Here is a 26,183-nt window from a genome sequence, read left to right as displayed (position 1 = left end):
TCAGATATCGGAAACTAAGCAGGAAAGGGCCTGGTTGGTGCTTGGATGGGAGATTGCTGGAACGTCAGAAAATTAGTAAATGTAGTGTGTGAGAGAGAGGTTGATGGTGGTCGGAGGGACCGATGGCGCAGATTAACAACCTCACTCCCGCCAATCTACCCCAGGGCAGCTATGGCGTCTTGAAAAGCTATATAGAAGACTAATGCATAATAATAATAATAATAATAATAATAATAATAATAATAATAATAATAATAATAATAATAATAATAATAATAATAATAATAATAATAATAATAAATTATATATATTACATATATTATTATAATAAAGGTAGAGTGGTGCTGGATTGTCAGTGCACAATGGATGCCACATTTTTAGCCTGAGATGTTGCAATGACAAATCATTACGGTCAGGACATACTGCAATATAGCTGCAAGTTTCTAGTGTTTTTTTGTGAAAATCTAAAATAACAGCGCACATTAAAGGAAATTTTGAAGTTCTACACAATAGAACATCTTTTTCTGGTTCCTGTCTGACCCATGGTTCATCTGATATAGTCGCTTTTGTGCAGTGATACATGTTATGTAAGAATTACATGAAACCTCTGTTGTTTATTCAGCCTGCGGCCTCTTGTACTTCACCATGTTCTGGTAACCTCTTCACTGAAGCTTGTGTTTTTCTTTGAGGTGATGGTCACCTGAGTCATAGTCTTCTGTTTACTGTGAAATATATTTCAGTTGATTGTATTTTGAAACACAGGATTAAAAAGTGCTTTCTGGACTAGTTCTTCTTTCTCTTATTCTCCCTTAATTTCCCCCTCTGCAGTAATTCAGATTACTCATCAGCCCCACATATAGATGTGGGCAGCAGCATTGAGTATGACTCAGGTGGCTCTAATGCCCATTTTAATTGTGAGATGGATCAAAGGAGGAGGCGGAGGGTACGACGGCCAGGGGAGACAGATGACTAATGTGGAACCTAACATGTATACCGTCTTTCAGAAGAATGCAAATACATATAAAACTCCTCCTCACCCTCCACAGGTGGTCACTTTTTTCTCCAAGCTTGGATCCTCTAGGAGGAGGTGGGGGTCTTGAGGGGTCTGTGCAGTATCTTCACTGCTTACAGCTGAGAGTAATGTTCAGGTTCACAAAATGCAGTTGCTGTTTATGGATGTTAGGACCCTGAGCTTCAAGCTGTTTCGAAGCTAGTGTGGATTGTGGGTTTCAAAGTAACCATTTTTCCCACATTCTTTACATGTGACTCCTCTGACAAAGGTTAATGGAGCAGAAGCATATTTATAAATTACATTATTTGCTATATTAGTCAGAGCATATCCTCCATTGTTTTATGTGGAAAGATTTAAATTTGATCGAATATATATATATATATTTTTGATAAATGACGTCTCGTGTTAAAGCCTATGCTACACAATCATATTAAAGAGTATGTAACCACACACCCGCCTTCTCTATAACCCTGAGCATTACTATAACCGTGTATTCATAGCAGCCTGTTTCCGATGACGTGTCTCACTGTGCAGAAATACTCTCCTCCTTAATGCCTATGGTAGTGAAAGAACAGGAATGACAGCACTTAGTTGCATGAGCACTCACAAAGTACGTCAATAACTCATGCCTCACCTAAGCATGATGCACCTTTTTGCCAGCATTATTCCATTTTCCTTTGTACTGTATGGCAGGGTTCTAGTCGAATATGACTGGCTTTTCTGCACATGCTAATAGAAGCAGCACCTTTGAGGCGATGTGCCAGGTGCCGTGGGACTTTGACAGGCCTGGCTTCACAGAGACAGGCCGTTACAGACACTCTTCATGACTGACTGTGAGCGGAGCCATCTGAGTCACGTGTCACCAAGCTAACATCTCCAGGCAGCTTGTCGCATAAGTCCCACATCCTCACCAACCCTTACGAGCCATGGATTTCACAAATTTCACAAAAAAGTGGACAGTTCGCCGTACCTTCAACTTGGGCAGCGTATGACGTAACCGGCTACTCTGATTGCGCCCCAGTTAATTGAATTGAGTGAGTAAAGGTCCGATGGAGGGGAAGGAAAGGACGGCGGTGTTCCAACCGGGCTGAAGATGATGAGTTTGCCTTTGGGGCCAGGCTTGAGTCAGTAGAGCATATGAACCATTTTCAGGGGTTTCGTCAGCATTTGCTTCATGTTAGAGCAGGACCGAGGCAATATAGAATGCTGCATTTTATTGATACTTAGTTAAACTTCTTCCCACTCCTTTTTGGACATGTGCATTTGTAAACAAGTTTGCTTTTGTTCTTATTGATGTGTAACCTCCTTTATGCTCAAATGATTTGTAGAGGTGTGTTGTGTTGCTCACATGTTCAAAATAAAAATAATGTATTCATTCATTCATATTTATTGAACCTTGGGATGTAAGTGAACTAGAGAACTAGGTAATGTAAACAAAGCAATATGCACACACAACCTTTTGTCCTCTCAATTTGACTTGACCAGCAGGCAGCCTCTGACACGGCAACAGTCGTAGTTATCAGTCAGAAATGATATCCAATACAACAGTATTTGTTGTGTACTTAAAAGGAACAGGCCACTGTTTTTACATACTGAGATATATTCTTGTGTGTGAGATATGTTCAAGTGTTGTTAGCATTTAGCCTCTCCCAGCAAAGGTATAGCTCCAAACTGGAGTGAAGTTTGAAGCTACCAAGCTGTTCGTTACGCAAAACTAAACATTTCGATGTTCTAAGTGGATAAAATGGGGCACTATATTGGGAGGCGTAATAACACCTGGATTACTTCAATGTCCGTGCAGTAATATCGTCAAAGTACTATTTTGTGTATCTAGACTTGGATCATGTAAAGGCTCACGTAACTGTATTTAAATAGGGAAAATGTGGAACAGCTTGGTAGCTTCTAACTTCACCCCAGTTTGGAGCTATACCTATGCTGGGAGAGGCTAAATGCTAACAACATTTGTGTGAATGAGCGCACCCGCAAAGACCAGACAGGTACACATCAACTCGTCTAACGTAACACATCTCAGTATGTAAAAGCGGTGGCCTGTTCTTTTAAGATTAACAGAGTTAACCAAAGTGCTGAGACATTTTAAAAAGACAACAAATAATACACATTCAAAAGTCAGAGTTGCAAGCTGTCTTGAAAACCAGAGGTAAAATGTGCTTTAAGGCAAGAAAACAAAAGATTAATTTTGTTAAATGTCCTGGGTTCCACAGTTTTGGACCAACAGCTAAAAATTATTTTTCCAACAAAGAGTGATGTGCTGACCTGAGGTGGCGTGCAGGAGAGCAAGGCTGTATGTCGGACAGACACTGGAGGGCAAGACCATGGAGTCATTTAAAAACAAAAGGATTTTAAAATCAATGTGACAAGAAACTGGGAGCCACACACTGCAAAGACAAGTTGCAGGCAGGCGTAATAAATGAGTGAATGATGGCAGTAATGAAATGGCTTTGTTTTAGGCAGTTGTCTGAGCTGATAAAAACTGGTCTTAAACAGAGCCAATCTGTGAATCGAGTTTCAGAGCACTTCACCCCAAGGTTGGTCAATGTGGGTTTTAGATGTGGACCTAATGCCGTCCAGCCTGACTTTCTCCATGTATCTTATACATGAATTCACATGAGAGGAGGGAGCATCATTTGGACAAAACAACGACAAATCTATTACTAAAATGAAGAAAGTTTAAGGACATCCAAGCTTTACTTTCCTCAATACACTTTAAAACTGTTGGCACAATAACCATGTTATGCTTATAAAGGCACATAAATTTGGCTCTTATCAGCATAGAAATGAAAAGTGAGCTATAGGGGTAAAACATCAATTTACTGTTTTGCATAAAATCTTAAACTTCAACACCTTTTGAGATCTTCTGATAAGATATTCCACAATCCCAAAAAGGTAGAATCTCACAACTAGATAGATGTCAAATCCCAAATACAATTGGTTATTGGAACAAGACACATCTTGCCTTGTCTGATCTTCGATATGAGAAGGCTAAAGGTGTGAGACGGCTCGGCTCTGCTACATGGTGTTACATTATACAAGTGCTGCTCTCTCCGGAACAGTGATTTACTTGATTATTGTGGGCTGTATGAACAATCTGACACACTGTCACCATTTCTCGTAAAACTAACACAATATTGTGCTATAGGGCAAAAACCTCATCTGAGTAAATGCCAAAAAACTCAAATTAAATTCAGCCGTCACTTTTAGTAGGAACATACTTTGCATAAACAGAATCAAATTGAAATGTTGGGGAAACATGGGAGTGGACTCAATTAACATACTGTAACTTGGTCAGAGCATGGTGGGAAAAGCATGGATTGCTCACACTGAAGGAAGCTAATCCACAACCTCCAGTCCCCAATTTCACCATCTAATTATATTTGGCAGGACAGCGAATAGTGCTCGTGCTTCACAGCTAGAAGGTGCTGGGTTGGATCCTTTCGGTGTGGAGTTTACATGTTCTCCCCGTTTCTGCATAGGGTTCCTCTGGGTACTCCGGTTTTCCCTACCACTGAAAACATGTACAATAGGCCAGGATGTGTAAGAGTGTGTTTGAGTGTGTGAGTGATATATATACTATAGGTTGCTAGCAAATGGCAACCTTGAAGAGGTGACAAGGAAAACGGCTACAGCCAAATACCTCCAAAGAGTAAGGCAGGTCCTAAGAAGCCAGCTACGCCCTGCCAGTAATCAGATACCCTGCAGGAATAGTAAGAAGCTGGCCAAAGGATGAGACACAGACCACAGATGTTAAGACACGAAAGCTCCAAACCATGCACGGAGGGTTCCACCCCAGATCCAGCAGCCAGAGACTGTACGCTAGCCGTAAGGAAGGAGGCCGAGGACTAGTGAGCGTGAGAGCCACGACGTGCTCAGTGAATGTCTCAGACAATGGGAAGATGATCCTACCAATGGCTAGACAGAGCCGGACTAAAGGACAGCACAGAGGCTCATCATGGCTGCACAGGAGCAGGCCTTGAGCACCAGAGCAATAGAGGCCCAGATCTACCACACCAGACAAGACCCCAGGTGTAGACTATGCAAAGAAGCCCCTGGGACAATCCAGCACATAACTGCAGGGTGTAAGATGCTGGCAGGGAAAGCTTACATGGAGCGCCATAACCAAGTGGCTGGCATAGTGTACAGGAACATCTGTGCAGAGTATGGGCTGGAAACCCCAAGGTCAAAGTGGGAAACACCTCCAAAGGTGGTAGAGAATGACCGAGCCAAGATCCTGTGGGACTTCCAGATACAGACGGACAGGGTGGTAATGGCAAACCAACCCGGACATTGTGGTGGTGGACAAAGAGCTGAGAAAAGCCGCTGTGGTTGGCATAGCAATATCAAGCGATTTCAACATCAGGAAAAAGTAACACGAGAAACTAGAGAAATACCGGGGGCTCAGAGAAGAGCTGGAGAAGGTGAAGGCATCAATAGTGCCCGACCGTGGTCATTGGGGCACTCGGGGCAGTGACCCCCAAACTGAAGGAGTGGCTACAGCAGATCCCAGGAAATACATCAGACATCTCGGTCCAGAAAAGTACAGTTCTAGAAACAGCAAAGATACTGCGCAGAACCCTCAAGCTTCTAGGCCTCTGGCAGAGGACGCGAGCTTGGAGGAAAAAAGAGACCACCCTGTTTGAATATTCGGAAGCAGCCGTCATGTGGACTCACTAGCCTGGCAATGATCTGATCTTATGTTGGAGCAGTGAGAACATGTCTTGAGACACCTCTTTGCAAGAATGAATTAACAAGCTGAAAAAAGCCTGCATTTTGTTTTGTCTGCCCCTTATTGAAAGTGATGCCACTGGAATGAAAGAGGAGCCCTCTCCTGCAACCTTCATCACTCAGGCGCTTAAGTCTGCTCTACCCTTCAACTCCAGCACCTGGGACACACACAGGTGACCGCTGTGCAGCACACAACATTCTGTGTGGCTGTCTTCTGCAAAAAAATCTATTGTGTGAAGTGAACAGGTAAAACTGGCATTCATGCTTTATCACTAATATTTTCAGTCACATGCATATGATAATAAACCTGGATTTTAGGTTCCTCCATGTGATGAAAAACTTCCCATTGCAGCAGACGTCTTCATCTTAAGTAGCATTTGGGAGACTGTCTTCTTTGCAATAACCATGTATTTAAATAACCATATTTTACGTAATCCTTCCTTGATAAATTATTTATTTATGGTACTCCAATTTCATTCAAAAAGATGTAAGGGGTGCTTTTCCCACAGACACAAGTCACCCACAGTAGCCACATGTGTAAATGACAACAACAAAAACTAACTTGTGAAATAATGAAGGTACAAGACAAATCTTTTAGTTCACTGTGTGGGCCATCTGAGGCCCCTGAGCCCAAAGCAGGCGCCGCAGTTTTGAACCTGATCTGTGTGTGGTCTACTGTGTATGCTTCCCCAGAACCTGAGCTCACAGAGGAACACAGGAAGTGACAGGATGAGGGCGATTAGCCCCGCCTCCCTCACCCCAAGGCACGTGCAGCACTTCTGACTGAATGACTCATGGCCCTCCTCACATGTGGAGCAGCACGACCTCTTCCTAAACCACTGCAAATGCATCTTCGGCGTTGACTGATATGAGGCTTCGAAGGATAACTGGGATTCAGAGGCACTGATGTGTGGGCCCTGATCAGATGAGGTCAGAGGCTTTGTTTTGAGTGGCAGCAGAAAGAGCTAGCCAGGTCAGAGAGGTCATCATAGCTTAAATGTCCCATTTGCAGTGTAGACATTTTGAATGAACTGGTCTCTGCCATGGCATTACCCATCTCCTCTTCTTTTTTTCCCTGATTCTGCAAACTAACTAATACAGACGAAAACCTGGTATACTATCGGTATTTGCAGTGCACATTCCCTCCAGCATCTGTTTTTTCCCCCAATAATGAAAGACATAATGTATATAGAATGTTTATTTAACGATAGAATTATTTTACAGGTCAGGGGTCATGTAGCTCACTACTGTGTCATTGAGGCATACTTTGAAGACCACTGACCATGTAAATGAAATATGCATATAATTCACCTCATTTGCATTCGTTATGCAACAAAATAAGTGGAAACAAACACTGGACACCTATTAATAGCCACAGAAGAAGAGTGTTGGCAATGAGTGCGAACACACATGTCTGCACATATAGGCATCATCCGCCCCCATCGCAATCTGTCCCAACCTCCACAAGGCTTCACGTTCAGCTGTTTTCACGTTGAGTATGTCCACGGAGACCATTATGAGCTAGCATCAGTGCTCTTGGCTTTCCAGTGACTAATAGGCAGACAGGCACGCAAAGCCAAATAACACACACAAACACACACACACGCACACACACACTCTCCATGAGGATGTTTTGATACGAGTGGGGTCAGTAAGGCAGAAATGGCTGCAGGAGCAAGTCCAAAATAAAAACATGCTCTGTCTACAGTCTGCTGCTCCCTTTCAGTTTGTGTACTCTACATTTTCACGAGAGTAAGCTAATACTGAATCGAGGCGGGTTTTTGGTGTGAGTGTTCGGGTTCAAGTGTTTTGAAATCGAAAAGTTTATAGCGATTACTTCTGTGTGCATAGTGAGGCTACATGTTACATGTTACGGTGTATGACAGTAACGCCACTGAGGTCCAAACTTGGCATTGCACGTTCGCTGGGGGCGGCTTATGCAACCAGGAGAGATGGATGCATGTTATTAGCATGATCACACACGTGGGAGGATGAGGATGAAAAAATCTGTGAAGGTGTTATTGGATTTGTTCTTCATTTTTTATTTATTTGATAGTTTTTTTTAGTGGGGGGACCCTTTTTTTTTGCATGTGTTAAGTGCTGCAAGCCAAGCCTCCAAGTACGCAATATTAAGATTTGTTTTTCTTGTCATACTGTTTGATTGAATCTTGATCTGAAAAGTGCCAATTGTGTAAAAATGTGTGAAACAGAAAAGCAGAGGCAGTATAGAGGCCTTTCCTATATTAGAGTCGCCCACCATCCAGAGTTTAATTACAGTCTGCATTATATTAGTAAGCATTTTAATGTATAGAGCATAGAAATGTGTAAAGTGTGCATATTCTTCCATGTGAAGAATCATAATGTGTGGAAGGATTTGTGAGAGCTATACAACAAGTTGGAGTTTAAATTTAACTTTCTGCTTCTGTCACTGTCTGAGAATGAGAGAAATCAGGTGCAGCATTTTGTGCTTGACCTAAAACAGGATTAGGAGAGTTTGTGTCGTGGACAGCCGCATTTCTTGCCAAAACGGCAAGGGCCAAAACTCACAATTGTAGCCCAAAGTAAAGCACATTTTTTCTAAAAATATTAGTTTTGTACATCATATATATGACCTAATGGGGTGTTTTGCCAGAAAATGTGAAAATATTGACCGTATTTTCCACATTTTAGAGTCCTTTATCACGTATTTGGGCTCTGACTAATTTCTTCAAAATCCTCTTGTGGGCCAAAGGTTTTATGCTGGTGGGCCAGATTTGGCTCCCGGGCCTAACGTTGCATCCCACACTCTGACCGGACTTGGCTGAAGCTCATCACTGTCTCGTATTTTTTTGACAAATGAGGTTATTCCATTGAGTATCTTAACAGTGAAATAAAATGGTCATTTGGGCTATTAGAACACATAATTTATTTCATGGTAAAATGACTGACCCTATTGCCCCAAAGACAGACAGCAATGTTGTATTGTAATGCATAGTGTATTATTTTCTTGTTAAAAAAAAACTTGATAAAAAAACAAAACCATAATGGACCAAATGTAAAATCCTTCATCTGTCGTTTCTCTGACAAACCATGTGTAGATGCTTCACGGTAGATGACTTTCAGATGAGCAGATGTTACAGATGCTTGGGCTTCAGGCCAACTGCAGGATCACTACAAGAAGCTGAACAAAAAAAACATACCCGCACCATTACCACTGAGGGAAATATATATAACACATTGACTCAATTGAGACTTCTATCACAGATGAACGTTGTGACAGCACCGTGGGAAATAATCCTTAGGGAATGCTAATTAAACAAGAAAGTCCTGAAATATCACTCACCAGCGAGCGTTTTATACTCATATTGACTGAGTTATTTCTAATTTAAATGATTCTGTTGGGACACCAATGCACTGTTATATTATACTTACACTTTTACTGTCGGAGAGGATTTGTGACTTAAGTGGATTTAAAACAATGGACAATTCACAAAGGACATTTTTGCGATGTGGGAGAAACGTATCGTTCTCTATTGATTTAGCCAACTGGTTGCCACAAATGCCAAATGTTCTCATAAGGGTTGTTTTGACATATTCCAATCTCTACTGGTTGCATAGTGTCATAATGTATTCCATTGATTCATATAAAGATAGATGGCAGTTTGTAGAATTGGACATTTAACTGTCATGTTTATGTCATCTCACTAATTATGGACTTATTCACATGGAAGAAAAACTGGGGTAAGGTTAACATCTTCTCTGTCAGCACAAGATGACGTTTGTGCTGATGAGAAATACTTTACTCACACGTGTGTCAAAAACTGATTGCATTATGAATGAATGAATTCAACGTCATTGTCCCTCTAAAATGAAGATGTGCAGAATTGTACAATGCAATAAATAAAAACATTTTAAAAAGCAACAAACCTGATCATCCAACCGACGATGGGCAAACAGATAAAGCACATGAGCGGAACCAAGGGGATGTTGCGAATCCAGAGCAGCGATGAAGAATATTCAGAGAGTAATTATTCAGTGACCAGATTAATATGGCACGGTTTGTTGAGCCAATCCCAATCAAACAGTGATAAGAGGACGGTCGCTAACACCCCAAAGTCTACTCGCCTTAAATCTCACCGCCCCCTTACTGGCCAGCCCAAGTCTACCTGGGTCAAAAACGAAATGGAGGGACCAGTGGAAATCTTTGTAAACATCAAGGCTGCACCGGTTCATTAAGGACCCCACAGATGTATCTGGCCAGCATCTGCCCCGTAAGCAATAGACCACACTGCTGCGCTGGGGTCTCACGGACAGTGCCCAGTGTCAATGTGGTGTCACAAACTGTGGACCACATACTGACCAGCTGCCCAAAACACTGACCGTCTGAGGACATACAAAAGAATGACAAGAGGAAACTTTTGTCACTCATTCTCAAAGAGCCTTTGTGAGATCTCATAGGATACTAACAACAGCCCTAGGTTTAGGTTTTTGGAACTATTTTCCCAAGGCTGCCCTGGGGTAGACTGACAGACTCGAGGCTGCCCAACTGCGCCATCAGCCTCTCTGGCCACCACTCACTTAGGCAACTCACAGTCTTCCATGCTGGTACCAAGCCTGTTTCTGTTTCCGTCAGAGATCTGCCCGAGATATGGCCACGATTTAGTCAAGGATTATGCAACAAACATTACACCTGCATCATTTAGCCTATATAACATTCCCTGCCCATAGCTCCATCAGCCAGCGTTCCCCTCTCTGTCTACACTTCCTTTTGTCCCGGCGCCCTCTCCTCCATTCACCCTCACACAGCCTGTATCTGGTCATGAAAGGGAATTTTCCGCTTTTCTCATTCCATTTAAGCTCAGCCTGCACTAACCCATTGTGCTCTGATGTTCCTCTCAGGCAAGAGGTCTAAATCAGGCAGAGGAAGACGGGGGAGGGATGGGAGGATGAAGGCAGGAGCCATGGATGGGATTTGAGGAAGAGAGGGGGGGAAAATGGTGGATGAAGAGCACAGGGGGAGGGGCGAGCCAAGTGCTACAGAGAATGTGACAGGGAAGCAGTGTGTAAGAGATGTATGAATAAGCAGACAGGGCTTAGCTTGATGCCACACGCACTAGAAATGTGTCCTCGAATCTGACCTCTGACTTTTGCTGCTGCCAGTGCACGTTTCTCCCTCTCCAACTGCCCCCAGTATCCTCTTTGTGTCCTGATTTGGTTGAGGATCGTCTCATATGTCAAACACTTCTTTCTCACTGTCTCATCGCAGCCTTTGCACTCTCTGAAGCACGCGCTATTACTATGTTAATACTTGGAGCCTGCACTAGATTAACTCAGCTGCACTGAGTTGGAGAGTTAGTTCGGAAAGCACACGTTCACAGAGCCAGAAAGGAATGGCTTTAAATTAGGGTTAACACATTGGCAGCAGTTTCACAGATAATAAAGACCAGAAGGGCTAAGAGTGCAAAATGACAATTTATTTTAGCCACTGAATTAAAGTAGGAAGATTGGAACTTTCATATTTTCACTGACTGAAAATGACTTAAAGGGACTATACGGAGTTTAAAAATGTAAAAAATTAAGTATTTTCCTCCCCTACATGTTCCCGCAATGTCCTAATGTGTAGAATGAGACCAGACCTGTTCACCACAACTGCCTCTAAAATCCTGCACTGTCACTCATAAAGGTGTTACTTTGGGTCCGAAGTGCCGTCAGCACGAGCTTAGAAGCTGCAGCTACGCACAAGACCAGAGGTGGCAGTAGTGAGTATAAAAATGATCAACTTGCATTGAGTCCCTTTAAGAAGGAACAGCACTGTCGACATATCCAGATAGTTTCTTGGCATAAAAAAATTAAAATGATAATAATTGAAGAGTTGAATGAAGAAAGTTTTAATTTAAATTTGTATTATTATTATTATTTATTTTTATCAAAGAGCCCTGTATTAGCCCTAAGCCCTGTATACTTATGTCCGAGCCTTGATTCCGGTCCAGTGGTGAAATTTGATTATGCATCTGTAAGTGAATACAAATATACATATTTTTGTATAACAAGTAAACTAAAGATTTGCATGACATATCATTGGCCAAGGCCAAACTGAAGTTGAAAATAATAACTTGAATAAAACTGTATATTTGTGCCTGTTGTATGTCCTATTCTATCTGTCTTGATATCAACCTGCCATGGGACTATGGATGAAAATTAGCCTACATGGCTAACTCAGGCACATTTACATGTAAAAAAAAACACATGTCGATTAATGTGCACTGTCCCAATTCAAATAATGATTAAGATTCTTTTGTTTTAAAACCAAACCCTACTTGGTGTTGAAAGTAAACTAATCAATAGTTTCTTTATTGACTGACTGCCCTTGTGTCTGAAATAGATGCTGTTGTTCTTTTTTCCTATGTTCTATCCAGAAAATATGACCCGCATATAAACATTAAAATTAGTTATCTCACCATGACAACAGCAAAAAGTGTGTATGATATGAGGTTTCTACATATTGTCTGTCATATCCCTTCAGAAGAGCGATGGATGTCCACCATGTATCTATACAATACCTCCCTTTGGGAACAGCGTGTGTGTTGTTGTTCTGAACAATATTTTGTTTTGATTTGTCCTGTCAATTTCTGCCTTCCATTTATCTGCGATTGCAATTTGGACAGCAGCTGCTGTGTGACATCTCTGACCAGTTTGTGTTCTTATTTTCAGTTCACACTCAATTTAGCAGCCTATTCCAGACAATCCTCTGAACATTTGCGCTTCAGTTTCTTCAACTTCTGTTAAAAGCATTTTTCTGCTGCGAATGTCGTCACCAAGTGTGTCTCTTAGCAGCTTGTTTTCACAGCTTCCGACATGCCAATGTATAATTTGGGTACCAGTGTCGGACCAAGTCGTTATTCACTGAATTCTCAGGAAAGTGCTTTTGCGTGATGACAAAGACATGCATTAAATATACAAGAAACTGCCCATTAGTTTTGAAAATGTGTATATACTTAAAGGAATAGGCCAGCGTTGGGACTGAGATATGTTCTTACCTTAGACGAGTTGATGTGTACCTGTCTGGTCTTTGTGCGTGCGCTCAGTCACGCAAAAGTTACCAAGCTGTTCCACGTTTCCCCTATTTAAATATAGTTACGTGAAACGTTACACAATCCAAGTCTAGTTACACAAAATGACACATGTTGATTTTCTAAGCAGATAAAAAGGGGCACTCTGAGACTTAAGAACACCTGGAATACTTCGATGTCCGCACAGTAATGTCGTTATTACGCCTCACGGATTGTGAAACGTTTCACGTAACTGTATTTAAATAGGGGAAACGTGGAACAGCTTGGTAACTTCTAACTTCCCCAGTTTGGAGCTATACCTTTGCTGGGAGTGGCTAAATGCTAACAACATTTGCATGACTGAGTGCACGCACAAAGACCAGACAGTTACGCATCAACTCGTCTAAACTCAGGTAAGAACATATCTCATTATGTAAAAACGGTGGCCTATTCCTTTAAATCACATTTCCTCCATTACATTTTGTGCTATCATCACCTCGCTGGTGCCAAAAGTAGCAGGTGGCTTTGTCTTAATAGGGTTTCTATAATGGATAAAAATGCCATCTTGATCTGAGAAAAGAGCAACAACAATATCTCTTAAATTAACATCTTATTTCATGAATGGCTCTTGGCAGCTCTTAAATACAAGACTAAGCACGTGTTCTAAAAGTCGCACATATTGATTTTATATAGTCCTACAGTCAGATTCTCTTTTTACCTTCTTGGGGATAGGATAACAACACATATCCTTTCAAAATATAAACTGGATATAGCTTGCGGCATCATGTTTGCGTTTACAAAAAAAAGAAAAGGAATAGCCACCTCTTGCACTTAAAGTTGATGTTAGCCAGAAGGACAGTTTCCATGCTGACATGCTGTGCAGTTCAGCACCTCCTGGACAGCCTGCGGGGCATCAGACTTGTGCCTTGTGCGATTGACTCTCTAACATATGGTGTCACTCTTCTGTGGCCCCACCTGTTTACACTGCTCATAGTCCTATCAAAAAATCTTCAGCACACATAGCACTCTGCCCTTGGCACATAGCAGTCTCACTTCTTTCAGTATTACTATAATATAATGTCAGGACATGACGGAAGCACCGCATACTGCTCTCTGTCAAAAGCTTTTTAATGGGGTCAGCTCTGAGTGCACAATGTTTGCTGCGGGGTACACTCATTGGAAAACTGTAATCCCTTGTCTGAACAAGAAACAAAGGTGTAACACTCTCACTGCAGATGATCAGTGAGTGTGAGTCATAGTAATTTAACATTCATCTTTCCCCCTTACACACATATTTCTAAACCTATAGAATCTATACCTCCAGTGCTGGCGTTATCATCCCCCTGTGTTGACTCACTCCATTTATTTGCATGATGTCACCATGATTAGGCAGAGTGAAGCGGTCTTTGGGAATAAGTGCTTCAAACGTGGAGGTGCAAATGGAGAATTGCATGAAAATACACTTTTTTCTTGTCCAGCATTAGTTAAAAGAATATGTCTGAAAATGAGCTATCCTGTGTCAGTCAGACCCAATGCACTTGACAGCAAAATGAAACCCTACGCATGTGTATTTACCTATTTACATACCAAGCACCAGCTGCGGTTTACTAAGGTATTGTGCACACTCCACCTGTAAGCCTGAGAAATATACATCATCAGGGATTAAATGCTTCCACCTGCTCTAGTGCACCTGTAGTTATAGGACTCAGTCATAATCCGAGAGAGGCCTCGGAGAACCAGTTTCCATGGCTTTGAATATGAAAAGCAAAGGGATTTGATAGTAAAACATGCTGGTAAGGCAAATTCCCTTTTTATTGAATTTCACAGATTTTAGTTCTGATTAAGACCCTGTTCATTGTCAGCCAGTCACAGGTGGCAGATTCAAAATGTGTGACAGATATGGTAGCAGGACCAGGATAATCCTATATGGCAAAAAAAAAAAACCTGAAATGTTGCTCTGACGCCTCCAATCCACAGAGACCAGAAAACTAGGCCACTCTAGGAGTCAAACTGCTGTGAGGATCAGCATGCTGTTGACTTGAGATCAAAGTATCCACACATTGGATGTCAAGAGACTTCCAAAGAGGGAAATATCTCACAAACATGTTGATGCCGGCTAAGCATGGCATCACCATATCGTCACAGGATGTAATGATGTATTTTTAGTCTGAGCTCAGAAATATGACGCGACACTATATACATTATCATTTTGAGCCGGTTTAGATTATATTATAAAGTCACTCAGCTGTGGTAGCTTCAGACACATGCGTCATTGTGTTACATGGCTATGTAACTGGAGCCAAAAGGTCTAATTTTAGAACATTCCAACTGCCAGCATGATTCTCTGAAATAAGGCTGCTTCGTATTCACAGCTAGGACTACTTGACTGTGATTCGTGCAGCTGTCAGACTGCATTTTCTAGGATGAGTCTTCTGCATAACCCAACAGTGCAAGACGCTCTGGACATCGTTTACCATTTATTATGCCAATCTAGTGAACTTGTGTCTGGACAGGACATGCAGCCATTTGAAGCTGTTACAATTAAGGGCTGCTTGTGGGTTGACAAAATCAGTTTGCTTCATGACCCTCATAGAGACGCCGTCACCAAGCCCAGGAGACGCTGTGGGCATGTCACGTGTTGTTTGTCCTCGTCCCCGGAGCGCAGTCAACTGCACGCCTAGATACAATCAGACGGCGAATCACTGGATCCCGTGCAGCCCACGGTGCAGGCGCGCGCCCAGTCGGTCAGGGCTGGGATTGGGCAAAGGGAGGGAGCGCCGCGCGCGGATTGAGCGACAGGATTGGTAGAGATGAGCGCCAAACTTGTTGACTCATAGCGGAGCAGCTCGTCTCATCCTTCACGCACGGAGCTGTCCAGGTCCAGTGGTGCTGAAACTGCCATTTCCAGACGCGCTCTTGGATTGATACTTCTCCTGATTTTAATTCTCTGTGTCATCACCCATTACGACATCGCACTCACTTTGAGCGGTACTTTACGGATTTCTTTACCGCTTTACAGTAAGAGTTCAACTTCTCCTACGAAAGGTGTAGGTCTGCCTTGGACCAGTTATGGCGTTTATGGTCAAGCACGTGGTGGGTGGCCAGCTGAAGAACCTGACGGGCGGACTGACAGAAGAAAAACCTGAAGTGGAGAAAACTGACGCGGCCGCGCACGGCATGACTCCAGAAGAATTCGAGCAATATCAGCAACAGTTAGAGGAAGAAAAGTAAGATAACTATTATAGCATGTGATTCTTAAACTGTACGCCGAAATATAAAAGATCAAAGCACCTAAACCGCGTAATGACAAAATTCCGTGTCCGAAGCGCGCGATAAAGCAGACTGTACACGGAGCTTTTTACGCATCAGTGCAATAATGCGAGCGCTCCACGCACAGCTGCTCCAGTCGCCCTGGGAGTTCTCCGTCTCTCAGCGCCAGCAAATTATGTAGTCTCACTTTTAATTTGGAATTCCTTTCAGAGTCGTTCGTCTGCAGAAATGTCTACTGGGTTTCTGTACATACAGCATACTTAAGTTTGCGTTTAGACGTTCAGACCTTCACAGATTAAAGGCTATAGTGTGTTAAATATAATATGATGCTGTGAATAACAAAAACAAAGCTTTGGGTAAATATTAAAAAAGAGCCATTATATTGAGTTTCAACATTGAGACTAAATGTGTATTTATATTGTATTGCTTTTATAATCCTTTGCGAGTAAGAGTGATATTCCGTGTGTGTCCCTGGTCCCTGTCTAGTTGTCTAGTTTAATGCTTATTAGTGTTTGAATTGTCTTTAATCAATCCCCTGGGACAAGGGAAAGACCTTCAGTTTATCAGTAACAAGGTCATTGGGCAGAGTTCAAACAGTGGTGACTATTGATTGGCTGATCAAGTCTTCAGAGGTCACGAAGCAATGTACCCAAGTCTAAATTTACAATGACTGTTAACATCAGTCACGCTGTGTACACTGATCTTCCATGTGTGAGGCAAACACTCTCTTCAGTGTTCAGCATGAGTAAGACATACAAATCAAACCTTGGCAGCATTAACACCAAGCGTCCAGCTCTGACTCTTTGGGAGGCAAAGGCATGACGTCCATAATGTGACCTTCAGTGCAAGTGAGTTATTTGTCAAAGGTGCTAAACAAGGGCGTACATCACCAAACTGCCCATTCTGCCTTGATAAAGTGCTGTGTAGATGGGGGGGTGGGATGCACTGGCATGTCACAGAGAAGCATTTCATCACGCTCCATGCCAGGGTTCGCAGACAACTGGTCATCTGATGCCCTTGAAAATGTGGACATAGGCCTTTGTTCATTGGCCACAAGAGAGTGTCATGGGCCTTGAACCTCGAGGAAAAGCTTCTTTATGTTAATACACAGCATATATCGAGAAACAACAGCCTGGATATAGATGACCTTCCATTGGCAGAACAGTGTGTAACCAACACTTGTGTGTCCTCTCAAGATTGTGTTACTGATTTGATATTTTGGGCGCACACAAGATGTTATTCACAGCATCAGGGGGAAATGTATGCTTATGCAATGTATTATTTTAATGTGCTTTCATACACAGACATCAAGTTAGTGCACAGTATTGATGAGAAACTCTGCTGTTGAGATAATTAGGTGAATCCACGCTGTGCAAAGTCTAGTCTGTTGGTGGTCAAAAGCACGCCCTCTGCTGGACACATCAGGTCTTGGCCCTGGATCGTCAAACTCAAGAACTGAAGAAATTACATGAATATTTGAATGGAAGAAATGATAAACCATGTTTGCATTAATTGGTTTTAAGTGGTTTCTTGCACGTTGTGTTTTGGAGGTAGCCGTTTGAGAGTATGTGTCCTGCTTAAGTAATCCCTTTTGGATATTTAATGAGCTTCCACCACTAACACTCCAGGCTTATGAAGATGAAAGGATCGTGGAGAGATGTAGGCTGTGATGAGATGTATGGGCTGACAGTTATCCTTGTGGACTGCTAATAGTTCAGATCCCTTTGGGAAAAAAACAGGAAAATGTGCTTTCTAGTTGCCTTGTCTCCTGCATAATATTCCTGCCCCATAAAAAACAATAAAGAAAATGCTTGATTGTCAGCTACAAACTTGGACTAATGTTGTGAGTCATCTTTTCATTCTCAGCAGCTCATTTGCTACTTATTTCCTCATAAAAGACTGTGTTGCAGTAAAACAGTATCACCGATTTTGCATTTTCTTTCTTGCAGAAAAGAACGAGAAGCTGAATTTGCACAAAAGAAAGCTGAAAGGGCCACAGTTAGGACCCATTTCCGAGAAAAGTACAAATTACCCAAGGTAAAATGGAGGCATATTTGGTGTTCTGATGCTGTGATGAGCGAAAAGTCCAAGTTTCCTAATGTTGGGTGTTTTTTGCTTGTGCGCTCACCTTTAGAATGAAAACGACGAAACGCAAATACAACAGGCAGGAGACGACATTGTGTTGCCCACGGAGCTGGCCAAGATGATCGCCGAGGACAACCAGGAGGAAACGCACAAGCAGTCGGTCCTGGGCCAGCTGTCCAATATTCAGAACGTGGACATCGACCAACTGAAAGACAAAGCCCAGGCCACACTGGAAGATCTAAAAAAGCAGACGGAGAATTGCAGTCTAATGTGATTTGGCAACAAAAACAAACACACTCTCTCTCTCTCTCTCTCTCTCTCTCTCTCTCTCTCTGATGACTACAGATTTAGTTGTACAAATATTTAATTCTTTTCTCAGAGGAAAAGCTGCTCACAAGGTGGAAATACTCTAGATGCCTTAGTGGAAGACATTTAGTGGAGCCAAACATTTTTTTTTATTTTTTTTTTCTAGCTGTGCACAATTAGACTGAAGCCATACTAGAAAGAGGCAAACCGTAGGACTACTAGACATTTGTTACTCATGCATAGCCTTTCAGCATTGCGTTTTCATACCATGTCAATAAGGCTCTACCCACTCATGTGTAAGTTGTTTCTGAAGAGCAGTATCCTCTCTTAATACAGAGCCCCTCTTTCTCCTAGTCCAAAGGTGCCCCTCTCTATACCTTACATGAACGCCATTAAAACAATACTACAGAATATGGAGACAAGTCATAAGTGTGTAAAGAATGGAGAGCTGTTATCTGGGGTCAGCCCATTAATTAACCACTGGGGCGGATTTTAAACATCTTCCGACCGCACCAACAGTGGCTCCTGAGGGAGGTTCGTTGACTTGTGGCTGCTTGACATTGATTATGATACTATACAAAGCACAATATAAAGAAGGCAATATTCAATCAAATAATAGTAGATTTGTGTAACTGTGTAGTTCCTGGGGTTATATAGGAAGCTGATCTTTTCTGTACTCTGGTGTGCCTTGGACGTCTGTGCAAGGTTTATGTTAAAGCTCTACAAACTACATGCTGCTTCCACCAATATCAGGCCCTTTGATAATTTCCACTAAAGCCTTGGTGATTTTAAGTAACCACTCTTTTGCTAGTTTGTTAACAGGCAGTAACTTACAATACTTGGGTTTACTAAAACCCACACAGTGTGCATTTAAGTCGCAGCCCAATGGCGTTGTGATACATACTTCATGAAAAGGACAAGCTGCTCTTTACATGATAAATATAGCTATGTTAGAAGCCAAAGCCTTTGCCGAAACAATTAAATAAAGGAAAGAGCACAAATTCTATGTAAATGCTGATGTGAATAGAGCCGGTGGGTTTATAAATAATCGTCGTTTAACATGTATCTGCTGCCGTCTATACTCTCAGCAACTCGTCAGCTCACCACGCCTTGTAACGTTGCTATCTTTCTCCTGACCTCTGCCCCGTCGTCATTGACCCTTGCATCTCTGTGGTGCCGTTTTGTGCTTGTAGATTTGTGTTTGCCGATGTGAGCTGTCAGTGGTGTCTCTGTGAACTATGTCCCGAAGCTCAGAGTGCTGTCAGGAATGATGGTACATGGGCACTTACTTGGTGTGCTGTCTGCGTAGTTTGGATCATTTAAAATACAGGAGTGACGTACGAGAGAATGCTGCTGTACATTGAAAAATGTTTAGTCTTGGTTTTAGTTTGAAATGAATGTGTACTGTGCAAAATTCAATAGCTTTCAATGTTTTGTCAACACATTTTGGTCCGTGTCTCCTGGATGCCACCTTAGTGAATGAATGAATGAATAATTCAATACTTTGTTATTACTGTGGTGGTTGATGTAATGAAAAAGAACAGTATAAGCAGAAGAGGAGATTCAGTAAGTTCCTATATTATATACATAGCCTCTATAATAAGGCTATGATAAAGAGTGGAATAGAAGCCATAAAGCAAGAGTTTGCTTTGTATGAGTGTGCAATATAATCAGTATTAATTACTGTTGTACTTGTGTCTTGTCATCCTGTGAACTAGACATTTAAGGAAGTTGCTGCCAAGACACACTTTTCATCCTGTGTTAATTTATTTTTTTCAATGCTGATTAAAATGTTAAAGTGTATCTGGCATTAATTCTGCAATAAACCTATTTTTAGGATCATACAGTTCTTTTGTGTGTTATCCATGGCACCACACTGATGAGCAGCTTGTGCGGCTACTTGAACACCAGATGGAGACATTTGTGCATTTAAATATAGACACCTGAAACTATAGATGATTAGGCCAAGTCCGTAACCACAAAAAGGCAATTATTTACAGAAAAATGGCCAGCACATCATGGATTTTTGGGTGTAAATCAAAAGTACAACAGATTAGGTGCTCATTTAAATGATATAAGAGATGTTGCCTGTGTGTGTGTGTGTGTGTGTGTGTATATGTATTTATATATTTAGATACATAAACACACACAGGCAACATCTATGGATATATAGGCTATATAGCTGATTTGCATTTGAATAGAAGGGGCCATTGATAGTTTCAAGTGCGTTGTGAAAGGGTTTAGCTGTAAAATATATTGATGCTTAAACCCGTCCCCATTGATAGGCCTTAGTGCGTGAACAATCTTCATCTGAAGAGACACTGGGCCACTGCATGGCCAATCTGACACAATTGGTGTGAATCGGGCCAGAAAATACTATTCTCTGCTATTCTTGTCCATCAATCAGGGGGGCTTAATGATATGCAGAATAACTGGCAGGGGATGCAAAGGGGGAGGAATCGACAATTACAACCTCCAGAATGCACACAACATGCATTGAGAAAGCTGGGCCCTTTTTCATAATGTTTTCTCGCTATTATGTTAAAGTCAGGTTACAAAGGAATGTGTCTTACGGCTCCTTGTTCACGCTTGCGCATTGCCTTTAAAACTGACCACACCGGTCGGGTCAAAGTTTCATGCAAGGCAAATGATGAACATTTTCATTAATCTTTATCTTCGTGTAGGAAAAAAGTTTTTTTGCGCAGATATGTCTGACTACGGGCCTCGAAGTGAGACCCAGCCGACTCCTGAATGACGACCAATCATTGGCCAGGGTTGTAAATGAGAGCCGGAGAGGGGGGAGGAAAAGTTTTCTTTCTTTTTTTCAACAGAGGGAGGGGTGTTGTGGGGAAATGTTCGGCGGACCGTGAAGCGTAACAGCAAGAAAGAGGACAAAGACGCACATAGCAGGACAGAATGCGACAGAGAGACATATTAAACTAAAATCACGGAGCGCTATAGCGGTAAGCGCTTGTGAAAACGGACATTTTCAAGTTGAAGAAACCATGGCAAGCAGCAAGAGTTCCAAGTGGGTTTTGGACGATAAGCGTGGTTAAGTGTGCGAGTTAACTTTGGACAGCCCCGGAGGGCATTGGGAGCTGCTACAGCAGACGACCCGCCGCTGGTCTGGAGGAGCTCGCCTACAAGGTTCTCTGGATGTGCATTACGCCCGCTCCTCTTATAGGTCTAACTCAAGCCAATTTCTACTTCTAATAGACTAACCCTACTGAAGAGGTTAAGTTAAAATACGCTGATGTGAGCAAGTTGAAATGCTCCATGAAGTTGCACTTTGGAGACGCCCATTGAGTGTTAGTTGTCCTAATGTTTTGCTGAACTAAATACATTTGAGAATGAGATGGTGGTGGAGAGCCCTGGCCCTTTTCCCATGGGTGCTTGTGGCCCTGGACGCTCAGCTCATCTGCTGGCAGGCGCTGTTGCGGTGCCACGAGGAGCCGGAGTGCGAGCTTGCCTATAGTCAGTATTTGGCAGCGTGTGAAGGCAACCTCAGAGGAACGAGGCAGCAGTGTCCGAGCCACTGTATAAGCGCACTAATCAGACTGAACCACACTCGCAGCGGGCCTGACCTGGAAAGCTGCGAGTGCGCGCAAGACGCAGAGTGCGTAAACGCCAAGCGAGCTATAGAGCCATGCCTCCCCCGCAGACATCCCAGCGACGCTGGGGGAATAGGCTGCATGGAGGCCCGGCAGCGCTGCGAAGAGGACAGCAGCTGCCACACCTCCCTCACGGCCTACTTGTCATACTGCGGCCAGCTGTTTAATGGCAGGAAGTGCTCCTCCAAATGTAAATCCACCATTCAGCAGATGCTCTTCATCCCAAATGGCATGTTGCTAAACCGCTGTGTTTGCGATGGGGTGGAGAGGCCCTTCTGTGAAGTGGTCAAAGAGAACATGAGCAAGCTCTGCTCCATAGGAGATCAGAGCGTCATTTCAGACCAGCCTGATGTGGAGGACATCTATGAGGACGAAGACTATGATCCTAGAAGTGACAGAGAGGACGTGTATCTGGACTACTCCTCTGCTGCCGACAGACTCCCCAGCTGTGTGACTCTCCTGTTTTCTTATTCACTCTGGATATGGATTTATTAAAGACAGTCCGTCTGTCCCTCCACTCAGCTCTATGCACTCGGGATCCGGGGGGGATTTGCCTCAAAACTGTTGAGCACAGCATCAAAGCCGTTCAGCTGGATAAGGCCAGGGAATTTATTGTATTTTTATTTTCTTCAGCTTTGGAACAATTTCATTCTAGTAGTGCACTGACAGTAAGCACAGTAGCAATTTTGGTAGGCAATACACAAACATACAATTTGCAAAGCTTTTTTTTTCTTGCACCAACTCAGGAAATGTATTTTGTACAGCACAGTATTTTTGTATCACCATGGTAAAACTATGAATACAATGGTTAAACTTTTCCAAGCTAAATGAAATCCTGTAGCCAAACTAAACCCACAGAACATGCAGATGTAATGCTACTTTGTGTGCCTTTAAAGTGTTTGTGTTTGCTTGGTTACGCCGTCAGTGATGTGGTGCTTGAAGTTTGACTTTATTAAGACCTTAGACAAACATTGGACACATCCATGCTGTTTGCGCTGCTCTCCATTTGATGGGGCTGGGCATTGTTGCAGAAACCACACTTCAAATATTTGTGGGAAAAGTCAAAGGACAGGCGAGGGTGTGGGATCAAGTACTTAAATTAACTAAAGCGCCTCTCCAGCACTCTGTCTGGGGCCCATCCCCCCTGCAAGATTGTTTTATTGAAGTTTTCCTGGACCCTGGTCCTCCTCCCTCCTGTGTGCCCCCTGCCCCTGCGCCTTTAAAACACCTCTGTTTTTATTGCTGCTTTCACACCAAAGCAGCAGCCCAGAACAACGCGTTTGTTGCTGGTGAGAACTAAATATTTCACAACTAGAAGACTTTTCTAAAGTGCAAAGAGAGGACAATTAAACGATAGTTTGTTGACCCTATGGTGTAAAAAAAAAAGTCTCCATATACATTGTCCAAGCAAGTCTTTTGAAAACAAAAACCTAGTGAACCAGGTTGTGACTAAAACGGTCCAGATGTGCAGCATTAGTCATACTCACTTTTTTCAAGAAAACTGAGATTGTGGTTTTCTGATGTGTTCACATTTAGCCAGTTTTATTGTTGCTGGACATTGCGATACTTTGTAGGCACATTTGGTCCTCAAACCTTTTCAGTCTTACAAGACATTGTTGAATGTTAAGTTATGAAGCTACATATGAAGAATGTGTATATATTATAAGTTGATGAAGTTTACTCAGAAAAGCCTTTGTCTGGCCACTGTACAATGCTGTACTGTACAATGTAAGGGCAAAATTATTTAGACTTTTGAGATTTTATATAACCTGTTAAAATAACAGATTTTTAAAGTGAAGTGCCTGAGAAGACTGTATGTTTTTATAATAAATGTATAACTTAATTTGTATGTATTCTCATTTTTACAGTCACGCTAACAAACTAAAAGTACAAAGCCACAACTCAAGTAAAATAAAAATTCAGGAAAAATAGCTTAGTCCACTTTGTCACATGAGAAGAAAAAACACAGTGTGCAGCTGTAGTATTACATCAATTACAAACATTGACATACTAGCTATGCATCTTTCCTCATGGTCTATAAGAACCACCCAGTCTAAGTCTGGGATCTGAATCAAAACAAACATGAGTAGAGAGGCCTTAGGTAGCGGAGAACTGGCGTGGGGCATAATCGCGGTACAGAGTCAGCTCTGTACTGGAGCCATTTTCTAAATTATCTTTCTTCAGCATTTCTCCAAAACAAACTTTCAACTCCTTTTCAGAGTTTTAGAGTTGGAGTGACCAGAGGATTTACGCGGCCCTTGTTTGTCAGAGGTACAATGTTCTGCTACAATGACAGGCTGACTCTGAGAGGGGGGAGCTGTGTCAGTAGAACACAGAATCTATAACACGGACATTCTTTATGGATGAGGTTCAACCCCCGAAAAGATTCAGGAGTCATTTGGAAACACAGGGGCACCAAGACACGACAAAAACAGGCTGATTAAAGCCACAATGCGGTAGTTTGTGGTCAAGCAGAGGAGACAACGGGATATTTAGATCACAGAATAGAAGAGGTTTCCTTTATAGAATCTTTGAATTTGTGCGTTGAAAGATCTGAACAGATAATTTAGAAAGTCTTTTTGCTTTTTGAGGGCAGTATAAACTGGCACAACTCCCAGAAACAAGCAACAAAGCAGAAAAAAAGGGTCAAATCTGCCTCCAAAGTTTCCTGGCAGCAAAATGCTCATGTCATAATTAACCGGAAAAAAAGGCTGAGCCAACAATGTGAGCGCTCAAACCAATTACAGCCCGTGTCTCCATGCGCCGCTGTGAGTGGGTCTGGTGCTCAGGACTGTGCTGTTGTACAGTCTGGCACCGATTTACACCTGGCAGGTCAGGTGGGCGTCATTAGCCAACTGCTGCCGCCAAAAGGGAAAAAAAAACAAAGCGAGATCCGGAAACATTTTGTGTAGTTTGGGTATTTTTTTCTTGGTATAAATTAACTTCACAGCATTTTTTTTAGTATATGGCTTTGAATAGTACAGGAAAACAGCTATTACTTCCTCAATGTGTACCCAGAAATTGACACAAGTCGTATAATTATGAAATGTCCTTACTTTCCCTCGCCTGCCCTTCTCTCCGCCCTTGCGCACATAAGCCAGCTTTCTTCCAGACTGCCCTGCCAGAGGATGACGACGGTGGCCAGAAACACGCAAAACTCACACCAAGTCTTTCCTTTCTCGTTCTAGATCAGAAAACAAAAGTGTTCATGCATTTGTGAAATCACTGTTGTCAAGACGAGCATTCATTATATACATTTTATTTTCCATAAGCATTCCTTCTTTTATGATAAATACATTGTAAAAAAAGAAAAAAATCACAGCTGTCCAAATTAAAATTTCAGCAGCGAGGACACCTGGCCAGCACAAACATGAACTTGGCTCTTGTTACTGTACTGTCAGTTGTGTAAAACAGCATGGAAATCCAGTTACTATGTTATTCTCAATGCTATAGTTTTAAACAGTACTAAATTATCGTAAAACACAGTCCTTTTCGCAATAGAAAAGCCGGTTTGATCCCAGAATCATTCGCATCTCAGCATATCCCTGTTTAGATCTAGTGCCAAAAAAAATCAAGGCTAGTTTTACTCTCGAGTGGTGAACAGGGCGGGATCTGTGGCAAATGCATGGCAGCTTGTGGTTAACCCAAAGCAAAGGCAGCTACTATGTGATTGTAAACTCAGGCAGTAATCTCTCAAATTACAAGTGAAGATCACAAGTAAACTGTTGATCTGTAAGTATTAGGATATTTTAGTTTAATTATATATTTTCTTACCGCAAGCAATCACTGCATTAGTAGAAGCTGTAGTTTATAATTTCAAGATAAAATGTAAAACCTCTTAACTCTGTGACGGTGCGCTGCATTTTGTTGCCAAAGCTTCCCTTTAGTTCTGCATGAAAATGCTCATGGGATATGTTTTTTTTTGCAATACAACAGCGTTATAAAACTTTTTACCAAATACACAATTAAAAAGTTCAAGTACTAATGCGTACTCATGCTTTTTAAAACCACACTTGATACAATACTTCATGTTTTATAACTGAACCTCTTAACCCCTGCCTTAACTGAGTGTATTTTCTTCAGTCCCAAATCTAAAAGCTTACAGCCTATAGGCCAGTGTAACACCTCATA

General features: G+C 42.1%; 2 protein-coding genes across 2 annotated transcripts; both read left to right on the top strand.

Annotated features, from left to right (window-relative positions):
- Nucleotides 1-15,288: 15,288 nt before the first annotated feature.
- On the top strand, nt 15,289-18,884 carry cplx3b (complexin 3b). Its single transcript, XM_079554878.1, has 3 exons — nt 15,289-16,007; nt 18,000-18,087; nt 18,185-18,884. Exons 1-3 carry the CDS (start codon nt 15,850-15,852, stop codon nt 18,407-18,409), a joined length of 471 nt encoding a protein of 156 aa, XP_079411004.1. The 5' UTR covers nt 15,289-15,849; the 3' UTR covers nt 18,410-18,884.
- Nucleotides 18,885-21,286: 2,402 nt separating this feature from the next.
- On the top strand, nt 21,287-23,783 carry LOC306962635 (growth arrest-specific protein 1). The gene has a single exon (XM_079555845.1). The coding sequence runs from the start codon at nt 21,792-21,794 to the stop codon at nt 22,545-22,547; it is 756 nt and encodes a 251-aa protein (XP_079411971.1). The 5' UTR covers nt 21,287-21,791; the 3' UTR covers nt 22,548-23,783.
- The last annotated feature ends 2,400 nt before the right edge of the window (nt 23,784-26,183 follow it).

Source organism: Gobius niger, assembly GCF_951799975.1.
Source record: "Gobius niger genome assembly, chromosome: 4".
Lineage (NCBI taxonomy): Eukaryota > Metazoa > Chordata > Actinopteri > Gobiiformes > Gobiidae > Gobius > Gobius niger.
The sequence above is the reverse complement of the archived record's forward strand: the minus strand, read 5'-3'. Positions and strand labels throughout refer to the sequence as shown.

What these genes read in the sequence shown, in the direction of transcription:
- cplx3b (XM_079554878.1), top strand. Translation starts at nt 15,850, where the DNA reads ATGGCGTTTATGGTCAAGCACGTGGTGGGTGGCCAGCTGAAGAACCTG. An exon ending in CAACAGTTAGAGGAAGAAAA is followed by an intron (nt 16,008 to 17,999) that starts GTAAGATAACTA and finishes TCTTTCTTGCAG; the next exon opens with AAAAGAACGAGAAGCTGAAT. An exon ending in AAAAGTACAAATTACCCAAG is followed by an intron (nt 18,088 to 18,184) that starts GTAAAATGGAGG and finishes GCTCACCTTTAG; the next exon opens with AATGAAAACGACGAAACGCA.
- LOC306962635 (XM_079555845.1), top strand. Translation starts at nt 21,792, where the DNA reads ATGAGATGGTGGTGGAGAGCCCTGGCCCTTTTCCCATGGGTGCTTGTG.